Consider the following 13,120-nt stretch of genomic DNA (forward strand, 5'->3'; position numbering starts at 1 on the left):
ATTTTCATCTCATGGCACACAAACTAATTACTAAACTTCTGCAGAACATAAAAAAAAAAATATTTTTTGCCAATCTGACAAAACATAGGTATAACTTTGGTTTATACATACTGGATGGCTGTTGTCATTTTCTATTTGACAATTTAAGGAAAAAGAGGTCAGTACCCCTAACTAAATAGGTATTGCATGTTTTAAAAATTCATATTGCACACCAGTTGAAAATCGCTAGATTAGAGAGCGGGTCACAATGAACTTTGTGTTCTAAACTAAAGAGAATTTGAATTTTATTCTGAAAGTTATGGGAAACTGTTGAAGATTTTAAGCATAGGAATGACATGTCCAGATTTGGGTTTTAGAAAAATCATGCTGGTGGAAGTGTGGAGGGTAGGCTGAGAGGGTGCTGACTGGATTTAAAAGACATCATTAGTGTAGAACTAGGGCTTTGTGATAGGAATGAACAGGTGGGCGAAGGCACTATTCAAAGAGTAAGAGGTAAAATTTGCAAATCTTGGGGAAAGTGAAAGGGTATTATAGTGATTCTATGGCTTCCTGTTTCTATAAGACAAATAAAAACCATGTATAAATCTTTTAAAAATACATATTTTTATTAATTTCAGAGAGGAAGAGAGAGAGATAGAAACATCAATGATGAGAGAGAATCATTGATCAGCTGCCTCAAGCCTGTAACCCTAGGCATGTGCCCTGACCGGAAATCGAATTGTGACCTTTTGGTTCATAGGTTGCCTGGCACCATGTATAAATCTTGATGAGGATCACACATGTTGGTTTAGTTAATGCCTCTCATTGAAATGAAAACTTCAATGACACTTTTGCCTTTTCCTCCTTATATATCACTATTTTACTCTGAATTGATCAGTGTAACTAGGTTTTGACAATCTTATATAATAAAGAGGTAATATGCAAATTGACCCTCACACCCTCGCACAAGATGGTTGCCCCCATGTGGTCAAAGATGGCCACCCCCATGTGGCCAAAGATGGCCACCAAAAGATGGCCAGCAGGGGAGGGCAGTTAGGGGCAACTAGGCCAGCAGGGGAGGGCAGTTGGGTGTGACAGGCCTGCAGGGAAGGGCATTTGGGGGTAATCCGAATTACCCCCAAATGCCGTGGAAGGGAATCAACTTGGAGTTGATCAGGCTGGCAGGAGAGTGGTTAGTGGGTGATCAGGTTGGCAGGCAGGCAAACAGTTGGGAGCCAGCAGTCCCAGATTGTGAGAGGGATGTCCAACTGCTGGTTGAGGCTCTGGCAGTCAAACATCCCCTGAGGAGTCCCAGATTGGAGAAGGTGTAGGCTGGGCTGAGGGTCAGTTCCCCTCGACCCGCCCCCCCCCCAAGTGCACGAATTTTGTGCACTGGGCCTCTAGTTTGATATATAATATTAGTTATTTAATTCCAGAGTAATCTGAGCAGAATTTATTGTCATGAGGTTAATTAACATGACACATGATTTTGTGTGTTCTCTCTTGTTTTCTTTAGTTAAGACTTTAGTATATTTAAATTTTTAGTTTACTTTTAAACTTCTGTATTTTGTATTAATTCTTCTCATCTGGGAAAGTTTATTCTAAACATTTTTCTGCTTTCTTTTTTAAAGATTTCACCCATAATTCTTAATACTGTGATGACAATCATGGCTGCTTTGTCTCCAAAGACAAAAGAAGATGAAATCAACGATACATCGAAGGAAACAGGAAATCTTTGGGGTGTCAAATCTATTAGTGATTATAACTCTTGGTTTCTTGGTGTTGATATGGCAACAGAAATAACAGAAAATTTCAAAGATGTTAAACAGCCATTAATAGAGGAAAATTGTGCTGTTGCTGTAGAGTCAGTTCAAGTTACCTTAGAATGTGGACTTGGTCATCAAACTGTACCTTTATTATTGGCGGAGTCAAAATTTTCTGGAAATATAAAAAATTGGACTTCCCTCATGGCTGCTTCAGCTGACATGACACTAGAGGTATGATCACATCATTTAGAATCTTTTCACAGCCAACTTTTCAAAAGTACCATTACAAAACTAAGATGTGAGCATTTTTGGTTTGTGTATGGCCATAACAAATATATATATATATATATATATATATATATATATATATATATATATATATGAATTCTAATGTTTAATCTGTTGATATGTAGTATTATTTACTTGGTTAATATTTTTTAAGGATTCTTTTGCTAAATAATTTGTTTAAAAATTTTTCTGCTTTTTTAAAGATTTAGAGTAAAGGAAATAGAGTAAAGAAAAATGCACCCTCTTTGTATATATTCTTTGTGTCTTTGTTAAAATGGCTTTTGACATCAAATATTAATTACTTAATATTTTTTCCTACTGATTATAGAAATACAAAGTTAAAGTTGAAAAACTAATTTTAATTCTGTGCCTTTTTAGGTTCACTATTACAATGAAACCCATGCTGTTTGGGAACCACTGATTGAGAGAGTGGAGGGAAAGAGACAATGGAATTTAAGGCTTGATGTAAGGAAACTATAAAATATCTTTGTATAGAATAACACTGTGTATATTTCTGTATATATTTTAATGTAATAATTCTCAAGATGTGGTCTAAGATCCTTGAGCCCTATTTTGAAGTCCAAAGGGGCCAAAACTCTTCATAGAAGTATTCAGACGATACACACCATTGTCTTTCTCATTCTTCATGAGTGTACTATGGAGTTTTTCAGAGACAAAGCAGTATTGCAACAGAATGAAAGCAGAGGCAGAAGTGAGAAACCACCTGTCTTTTCTTAGAACAGGTGCTAAAGCAATGTCAGTGTCCTTTTCACTATATAGCTTTTTTAAAATTTAAAACTTCTTTTAATTGTTGAGAGTATTACAGATGTCCTCATTTCCTCCCTTTGCCCCCTCTACCCAGCATCTGCCACCCTCCAGGCCTTCGTCTATCCTATGTAATAAAGAGCTAATATGCTAATTAGACTGGACAGCAGAACAACCTTCCAAAACTACCAGTGTGTGGGGGGCAGGGCCCTGAGGCAGTCAGAGTTGTTAAGGGCCGAGCCTCTTGCATGAATTTTGTGCATTGGGCCTCTAGTATAGTTAGTTATTTTCTATTAAAATGTTATTTATGTTAACTTGTAATTGTAATTTAAAAAATATATATTTTATTGATTTTTTTTTACAGAGAGGAAGGTAGAGGGATAGAGAGCTAGAAACATCGATGAGAGACATCAATCAGCTGCCTCCTACACACCCACTACTGGGGATGTGCCTGCAACCAAGATACATGCCCTTGACCAGAATCAAACACGGGACCTTTCAGTCCGCAGGCTGACGCTCTATTCTCTGAGCCAAACCGGTTTTGGCTGTAATTGTAATTTTTAAATGAATAGTTACAGTTTTCTTAGTTTTAGTTTCTACACTTGATCTTAGCCAAAAGACAGCCATAGCTTTAGTTTCTAATAGAGTACATATTGATAGATATAATCTGCATAACATGAAGTTCTTTGGGATCTTCAATGATTTGAGAACTTCTATACTAGTTCACAATTCTTTTGTGTTATGGTGCTTCTTGAGAACACTTCAAAAGCCTAGATTTCAAAAGTGCATTTTTCTAGATTAAAAGGAGCATGAACAATATACCCTTAACAAATTTCACAACACACCTTTCTGGCAGTCTGACTGAAGTCTGAGGCACTGAAATGGACTCAACCAATTCTTATTTCATTATTTATTTATTTATATTTTTAATTATTTATTTACTAGAGGCTCAGTGCATGAAATTTGTGCACTCAGGGGTAGGGGAGGCAGTTATCCCTCAGCCTGGCCTGCTCCCTCCCTCTTATAGTCCAGGAGAGACTCCCACCACCACTGCGACTGAGCTCCCCAGCTGTGAGCCTGGCCTCTGGCTGGGTGGCTCTGCCCTCTGGTGGTCAGTGTGTATCATAGTGACTGGTTGTTCTGCCATTCAATTTGCATATTAGCCTTTTATTATATAGGATTTTTTTCCTTTTTACTAAATTCATTGGGATGACATTGGTTATCAAAATTATGCAGGTTTCAGGTGACAATTCCACAACACATCATTTGTACACTGTATTATGTGTTCACCATCCCAAGTCAAGTCTCTATCACCATTTATCCCCCCCATGCCCTCCTCCACCTTCCCATCACCTCCTCCCCCAGCAATTACCACACTATAGTCTGTGTTCATGATTATGTTTTTTTTTATTTTTATTGAGTTTATTGAAGTGACATTGTTTAACAAAACTATACAGGTTTCAAGTTTATGATGTAGTAAAACATCACCTGCACACTGCTTTGTGTGCTCATAGCCCAAAGTAAAGACTCCTTCTGTCTCCATTTATCTCCCCTCTACCTTATTAAACCTCCCCGATTTCTCTTTACCTCTGGCTATCACCATACTGTTGTCTATATCTATGTGTGATGTCTGTCTATCTGTCTAGTGTAGTTTTTTTTTTTTTGCTTAATCCCTTCACCTTTTTATTCACCTGTCCTCCCAACACTCCTCCCCTGTTACAGCTGTCAGTCTGTTCTACATATCTATGCTTCTGTTTCTGTTTTGTTTGTTAAATTATTTTGTTCATTATATTTCAGATATAAGTGAGATCATATGGTGTTTGTCATTCTCTGTGGTTTATTTCACTTAGAATAATATTCCCCAGGTCCATCCATGCTGTTGCCAAAGTTTATTTGCCAAGATCTGGAAACAGCCCAAGTGCCCATCAGTAGATGAGGGAATAAAAAAGCCATGGTACATTTACATAATGTACATTTACATAAATTTTTCAGTTTACTACTTGGCTGTAAAAAATAAGGAAGTCTTACCTTTTGCAACAGATTCTTACTTTAAAGACAAGAAGCCACTTAACCTATGTCCTAGTTTCTTCCCAATAAATAGAAGTAATATTTATTACCTACTTCTCACTGGAATACACAGGCTAACAATTTTTTACAAAGCTTTTGAAATGTTATTAGAATGAAAGCTATGATAAAGTCTGATGGCTGGTTGAAAGCTTATCACATTACTTATTTATAGGTGTTACTGGTAAAAAAAAAAAAAAAGAAGGAATTCCAGATATTACCTCCAGCAAAGATCACTTTAAACTTAAGGGTCATCTTAGATTGCTCATCAACAACCAGTTAGTCAGGCAACACTGGGTTATAGCTTGCTCTGGGGAGTGCACACGAGACAAGTATTGTAGCTGGCTTTGAGTGCTTTCATGGCATAGTTCCAAACACTTCTCCGTGCCCTTGAATACACACTAAAAGAAAGAATGCTGATCTGTGCTAAATAAAAGTGAAGCACTGAATATTTTTAAAAATGAAACTTGGGAAGCCTTAATATAAAGTGATAACTTTAGGAGAATTTAACTCTATTGAGATTTTAATTTTATTATTAATCGACTAGTAACTTAAGCTTGTTATGTTATTTACCTCACAGGTAAAGAAGAATCCAGTACAGGATAAAAGTTTGATGCCCGGAGATGATTTTATTTATCTTCCTGAGCCACAAACAGCAGTTCATATTTCTTCAGGAGATACAATGAATATTACAATATCCAAAAGTTGTCTTAATGTTTTCAATAATTTAGCAAAAGTATGTTTGGTTCTTTCTTGGAATATTTCAAATGGAATTTTAAATTGAAACATGTATAGATTATTTTTGTTTGTAATCAAAAGTAGTTTCTAAAATGTGTAGTCATAGTATAATTTTTTTAAAAAATTTCATCTTGAAAAATTTTTGTGATGTTGTGTTCCATTTCAGGGTTTTTCAGAAGGCACCGCTTCCACTTTTGACTACTCTTTAAAAGACAAGCCCCCTTTTACAGTAAAAAATGCTTTAGGTGTTCCCACTAAGGTGCAGCCCAATCATAATCTCAGAGTAATGGGCTCCTCTGAGAAAAATGATATTTATGATGTTGATGCTGGTCAGAATTTGGAATTGGAATATGCCAGCAGGGAACCTTCAAGTCAAGGGAAACTTTCTATATTGAGCCGTCAAGAAAGCTCCTTCTTCACCCTGACCTTTGGTATGCTATATTTATTAGTTTTATTTATATTTTATAACTTTATTTTTTATTGTTGACACTTACAGATATTCCCATTCCCTGGCTTCCCTCCCCCCTCCCAGCTTTGCCCACTTCCACCCAACCCCCACCCCCTCTTCCTTCAGGCCATCACCACACTGCTGTCTGTGCCCAGGGTTTGTGCATATGTGTTCTTTGGGTAACCCCTTCACCTTATTTCCTCCAGTCCCCCCACCCCTCCTGTCCCCACCCTCTCCCTTCTAAAAGCTGTCAGTCTGTTCCATCTCTCCATGCCTCTGGTTTTATTTTGTTCATCTGTTTGTTTTGTTCATTAGATTCCACATATAAGTGAGATCATATATTAAGGACATCTTTGGGATTATTGGTGTGGGGTTATTTTTGACAGAATAAGGAAAAAAATATTTTATTGAAGATGCCTTTGGAGATGACATTTCTAAAGGCTTGAAACAAATATTTGATAAACTCATTTCTCTTTTTTCTTCCTTTAAACATGAGAAAATTAATTTAAGAATTACCTTAGAAACTAGATTAATTCTATGTTTTTCAACAATGCAGTATGTGATATGTTTCAATAAGGATGGGAATTCAATGAGGAGAGAAAAATAACTATATTCAGAAGTCCTAAAATATTGACAGTAATTATTACCACCACAAACAAAAGTTCCTCTGTGGTTGAGGGGATATGGAACAATTTAGATTTTGTTACTTTATTTTTTATTTTTTAAAGAAAACATTTTACTGCCCAGCAATTAAAAGTATTCAAACATGTATTTTCTTTATAATTTTATTGTGAGTTGATCAGTGTTAAATAAAACATTACTTTCCATCATTTGCTTCAATTCATGTCTTCTTTGTTTTCCTTCCAAAATGTTGCATGCCACACATGAGGCAATGAATTTCTAAACACCACAGTGTTAACTTTATTTTAATATATTTATAACCTCAAAAGAAATTATTTTGCGTCCTAAATATTTATAATAATAGTTCATTTTCTTTCTTTGTTAGTTCCTATGTCTTAGATAAGCATATTGAGTAGTTATTTCTAGTATTGAAGGAGAATACTTATCGTTACTTTTAGACCCTGAGAAATAAAATTAAGTTAATATTTGGATGCTTCTCACTTTTGCTCTGTCTTAGTACCTCATGGATATACAGAAGTTGCAAAAATCCCTGTTGCCAGACCTGGTCGGCAGTTGTACAATGTACGGAATCCCAATGCCAGTCATTCTGATTCAGTCTTGGTACAAATTGATGCAACTGAAGGGAATAAAGTGATCACCCTTCGCTCTCCTCTTCAGGTATTAAACTGAACTGTGTCCCCTTAAGTATATCGATTAATATTAAATAATTTGGGTGAATATAGGAATATATCAATAGTAAAACTTCATTAAGTTATTATTGATTATCTTTATTTATAAAAGGCTAATATGCTAAGTGTCCCTTTGGGAGTTCATATGAGAGTTCCATTGCTCACTATGACATATGCTGACCACCAGGTGGCAGTGCAGAACAAAGGAAGGAAGGTCCCGATCAGCCCTGATCTCTGGCCAGCCCTTAGGGACTCTTCCTGTGCACTAATTTCATGTACTGGGCCTCTAGTTTAGAAATAAATAACAGATTGAACTAGCTACTATTTACTATACAATTTACTTTTGTAATATTCTTTAAGTGTCTGATTAAGATAGTTTTGCTAATTTAAAGCCCATTTTTTCCCCCCTCCCGGGCTTAATTTTAATGAAGCTTTTTGTCTATTCCTTAAAGATTCAGAACTGAGCAATTTTATATAATTTGTTTGTCAATTCCCAGTAGGGAGCATGCAGGAAGTGTTTGATCAATGATTATCATCATTGATGTTTCTGTCTCTTTTTCTCCCTCTCTCTTCCTCTCTGAAATCAATAAAAAATATATTTAAAAAAATAAAAATTAGCATGTACCAGAGAGTATGGAATATCCTAATAATTTTTAACTGCCACTTAAACATCCTTTCATGTATATAGCACTTTAAGTATTATAAAATTTTTCAGTGATGAATAAAAATGTCTTCCAATATTGGCCTTGAAACTTTTTATATGTAAAAGTAATTGTGTGCAGTTCACATTTTTTTTAACTTCTGCATCTTTTTAAAAAAGAGTCTTTTTTATCCAACAGATTAAAAATCATTTCTCTATTGCATTCATCATCTATAAATCTGTTAAAAACGTTAAGTTATTGGAGCGCATTGGAATAGCAAGACCTGAAGAGGAGTTCCATGTTCCTTTGGATTCATATAGGTAGGCACTTCCTTGAATACATTAAGCTTTTAAAAGTTCATAATGTATATATTTTCTGAATTCTATGAATTGGGGACTCATATTTTAGAAAAGATGACCTTATAGTTTTATTATCTAAAGATCTATAAAAGTAGCTTTTAGACAGATGTGGGGTTACAAAGATACACATTTATGGTATCGTTGAATTTATCAGATGAAAACTTACTGTATATTTTATGTTTTAGAATCTTCTTGGGCCTGTTTTTATTAGATTGTCTTTGTATTTGAAATAACTTTAAAAAAATTATCATTACTACTCTGGCCAGTTTGGTTCGGTGGTTAGAGTGTCAGCCAGGAGACCTTCACCTGTTTGATTCCTAGTTAAGGGCACATACCTGGGTTGGAGGTTTACGCCCTGCCCTCAACCTGGGTTGCATGTGGGAGGCAATCAGTCGATGAGTCTCTCTCACATCTCTCTGTGTTTGTCTCTGTCTCTCTCTCTGTCTCTATCTGACTCTCCCCATTTTCTCTCCCTTCCACTCTCTCTAGAAATCCATCAGAAAAGTATACTTGGGTGAGGATTAAAAAAATTATTGTTTACAGAAAGGTTTTTCCCCCCAGAACATTCCTCCGTCTGTTAGCATTGTGACTGTGCAAGTTTCTGTAATCTTTCTTTGCTTTGATTTTCTCAGTTGTGAAAATAGGGATAATAGTGCTTACCTTGTAGAGTTAAGAAGATTTAATGAGATTGTTTTTCTTACATTCTCAATAAAAACTTTTTTCTCTACCCTGCTTTCTTTTTCTGTAGATGTCAATTATTTATTCAACCAGCTGGTGTCTTAGAGAATCAATACAGAGAATCCACCACTTACATTTCCTGGAAGGAAGAACTTCATAGGAGCAGTGAAGTCAGATGCATGCTGCAGTGTCCATCAGTAGAAGTCAACTTCTTACCTCTCATAGTCAATACAGTTGCCTTGCCAGATGAGTTAAGCTATATATGTACACATGGGGAAGACTGGGATCCAGCTTACATTATTCATCTTTACCCTAGCCTCACTTTGCGGAATCTTCTCCCATATTCCCTAAAATATTTACTTGAGGTATGTTTCTTGCATTTTGTTTGATTTTTATTACTGCATGGAGTAAATTCTAGTTTTTTTAAATTATATTTTTAGTTGAGGTTAGTGTTTTATATAGCATATTTATAATGCCTTAATCCTATATAATAAAGAGGTAATATGCAAATTGACCCTTATGCCCTTACAAGATGGCTGCCTACTACCAGGCCAGTAGGGAGGTTTGTGGGGAACGACTAAAGGACTGAACAAGTCAGCTGCGTGGGGCAACCAGGCCAGCAGGGTGGGCAGTTGTGGGCGACCAGGTCAGCAGGGGGGCCAGTTAGGGGCAACCAGACTGGCAGAGAAGGGGCAATTGGGGGGCAGTTGGGTGACCAGGCTGGCAGGAGGGCCAGTTAGGGGCAAGCAGGCTGGTAGGGGGGCAGTTGGGGTGACTAGGTTGGTGGGGGGGCTGTTAGGGGCAACCAGGTTGGCAGAGGGGGGCAGTTGGGGGTGACCAGGCTGGTAGGGGGGCCAGTAAAGGGTGACCAGGCTGGGGGGGGGGCAGTTGGGGACAACCTGGCCGGCAGTGGGGGGCAGTTACGGGATACCAGACTGGAAGGGGGGTGCACTTAGGGGCAATTAGGGGTGATGAGGCTGCTGGGGGGAGGGCAGTTAGGGGTCACCAGGCAGGCAGGCAAGAGCCAGTCGTCCAGGATTGTGAGAGGGATCCTGGATTTGAGAGGGTGTAGGTTGGGCTGAGGGGGCTCCCAACCTCCCCTCTCCCATGCATGTTTTTTGTGTACCGGGCCTCTAGTAATCACAGCAAAAATTAGTATAGCATTATTTGCTGCCAGCCACTATACTCTGTATTGTAGATGTATTAATACATTTAGTCCTTAAATAACCTCTTTAAGTAGGTACTCTTTTTTTTTTTTTTTTTAAAATATATTTTATTGATTTTTTACACAGAGAAAGAGAGAGGGATAGAGAGTTAGAAACATCGATGAGAGAGAAACATCGATCAGCTGCCTCTTGCACACCCCCTACTGGGGATGTGCCCGCAACTAAGGTACATGCCCTTGACCGGAATCGAACCCGGGACCTTTCAGTCCGCAGGTCGACGCTCTATCCACTGAGCCAAATCGGTTTTGGCTAAGTACTCTTATTAGACCCATTTTTCAGGTGAAGAAACTGAGTCACAATGGGGTGGAGTGACAGGCCCAAGATTCTACAGCTAATAAATTGTAGAGCTGAAATTTGAACAGAGGCAATTTGTCTCCTTGTTCCCTATCACCTAACTCTGCTGCATCTGTCATAATTTAAGAACTATAATAATTTACCTATTATTATATATTTTTTTATTTTTAATATTAATTGACAGATAGTATTTTATTAATTCTAGGTAAACAACATAGTGACTAGACATTTATGAAGTGATCACCCCAATAAGTCTAATTCCTATCTAACACCATCCATAGTTATTTTAATAATATTGACTATAATTAAATAAAAATCCATTAGCCGAAGGACAGAAAAATGCCAGTGAGAAATATTTTATCTTAATTTTAAAGTTAATTTTAAAGTTAATATAATTATTTGTTCCCAGTTTTTATTGAACTTAAAAATAATTACTGTTTCTGTATTAAGAAATAATTGGGAACATTTTTTAGTAATAAAGTATTATAAATATTTTTAAATTTTTGTGTGTCACACATTTTAACATACACAAGTCTGGGAAGTGTTTGAAAATTAAATTATTTATTTTCTTTATCTGACAATTAGCCAAACCTGATTTGTGAAGACTAAAATTAATTAAATGAACTAAATAGTATTTATACTAGAGAAGCCTTCAGTAAAAATGCCTAACTTATTATGCTATTATTCATTTAAAAAATCCTATCTTATTTAGATAGCTTGTCAGAATATTTTGATACAACTTTTCTCTGTCTATTTATGTGGAAACTATTAGGCATAATGTGTGAATGGAGGATGAAGCTGAATCTCAGTCACTCAATTAAATGGCTTATTTAATGACATAGCTGTTTTTGGACCACAGCCAGGGCTCCTAAGTCCAGCCTATGATTCTTTCAAAGATCTGACTTTTTTTTTTTTACTTATGGCCAAAAGACATTTTCTGCCTTTGGTTATGATTTAGTGTTTTCTTTTTAGTCCTTAATGATTATAGTGACTATTCATATAATACGTTATTTTATTGATAACTTGTCTATTAATCTGTATCTGGTAGGATACTTAGCATTTATATAAAATCCAGTGTTGTTATTGCAGAGGTTTAAAAATTCACTAAGCAAATTCAGTCTTTGTTTGTTTTTAGGGGACAGCAGAAACTCATGAGCTAGCAGAAGGCAGTGCTGCTGATGTTCTACATTCAAGAATAAGTGGAGAAATAATGGAATTAGTTCTGGTGAAATATCAGGGCAAAAACTGGACTGGACGTTTACGTATATGTGATACACTTCCGGAATTCTTTCTTGTGTGTTTTTCTTCTGACTCCACAGAAGTGATGACAGTCGACCTGTCAATACATGTCAGGAGGATTGGCATTCGGATGGTGCTGTCTGTCTTTAGTCCCTACTGGCTAATCAACAAGACTTCTCGGGTTCTCCAGTATCGTGCAGAAGATATCCATGTGAAACATCCAGCTGATTTTAGGGATATTATTTTATTCTCTTTCAAGAAGAAGAACATTTTTAGTAAAAATAAGGTGTGTTTTTGTTGATCTAACAAGTTAGAATAAGTTCCTGTTTGGAAACTAGGGAGTCATTAGCCTCTCCTAAAATCATGCTTAACCTGTTTGCTAAGTGCTGTTGATACAATTTAGGACTCAAGAGACTTTTAAGGAAAACATAGTAGGATGTTAGGAACTAGCAACAGCAGTCTCCAAGGCTGAGTGCCCCTAGAATTACTTCTGCTCTTGAAGTAGCATTGGTAGAAAAGCTTAGTTTTATGTAGTTTATCAGTGATTAAATGACATTTAAAAAGATAAACAGTTGAATTTGGTGTATGTTCCCTGAGCCCTTCTATGTATGAAGGACCAAGCCAGGCTTTTGAGAGAAAAACTAATTCCTGGTCCTTTTTGTATGCTCTGGCCCTTTCTTTCTTTTTCAGACTCATATCTTTGTATTGCTCACCGCACACTTCCCAAGTACTTACCTCTAGGTCTTTGTATATTCATCCTCTGCCTAGAATGCCTCTTCTATGATTTTCCTGTCTGCCTCATCTTTTCTGGTTATTTGCTTTTCATCCTTTGACATTCTGCTCAGATCTGACATATGTGAAAGATTTTCTGACCAAGATATTTCATCCATGTTCTCATAGACCATAGTTCTTAAATTTCATTAGAATCACCCCTTGAGGGCTTTTAAAATAGATTGCTGGGTCATGCCCTCATAATTTGATTCAGTATGTCTGGGTGGGGCCTGATAATTGCATTTCCAGTAGATTCCCAGGTGATGCTGATGGTGTTGGTCCAGGCACCACACTTTGAGAACCCACTGTCTTAGAGTACTGGTTAATTCTAATACGTGGTGTTTTAACAACTGTGTATCTGTCTGACTTGGTTATCCTCAGTTTTGTATAAAGTTTTGTATAATATGGTTGGGTGGGTGGAGCTTAACCCAGGAATACAATTAGATCTCTTCTATAAAACTCTTTCTACATCCCATGGCCAGAATAACCTTTTTACCTTCTTACCTTGGTTTCATTTTGTACCTTTTGTATGGCTCTTAGCACATTGAGTCTTG

The 13,120-nt window shown here is 36.7% G+C and overlaps 1 protein-coding gene across 1 annotated transcript in view; it reads left to right on the forward strand.

The window, feature by feature from the left end:
* Positions 1-13,120, forward strand: part of VPS13C (vacuolar protein sorting 13 homolog C) — a 176,898-nt gene that overhangs the window by 117,903 nt on the left and 45,875 nt on the right. Inside the window, exons 52-59 of the mRNA XM_084886331.1 lie at positions 1,611-1,976; positions 2,412-2,498; positions 5,443-5,598; positions 5,767-6,031; positions 7,187-7,347; positions 8,198-8,319; positions 9,107-9,401; positions 11,692-12,081. Of these exons, the coding sequence (XP_084742457.1) occupies positions 1,611-1,976; positions 2,412-2,498; positions 5,443-5,598; positions 5,767-6,031; positions 7,187-7,347; positions 8,198-8,319; positions 9,107-9,401; positions 11,692-12,081 (1,842 nt within the window). The remainder of the gene's footprint in view (positions 1-1,610; positions 1,977-2,411; positions 2,499-5,442; positions 5,599-5,766; positions 6,032-7,186; positions 7,348-8,197; positions 8,320-9,106; positions 9,402-11,691; positions 12,082-13,120) is intronic.

The sequence above is a fragment of the Pipistrellus hanaki genome (genome assembly GCF_964339955.1).
Source record: "Pipistrellus hanaki genome assembly, chromosome: 1".
Classification (NCBI taxonomy): Eukaryota; Metazoa; Chordata; class Mammalia; order Chiroptera; family Vespertilionidae; genus Pipistrellus; species Pipistrellus hanaki.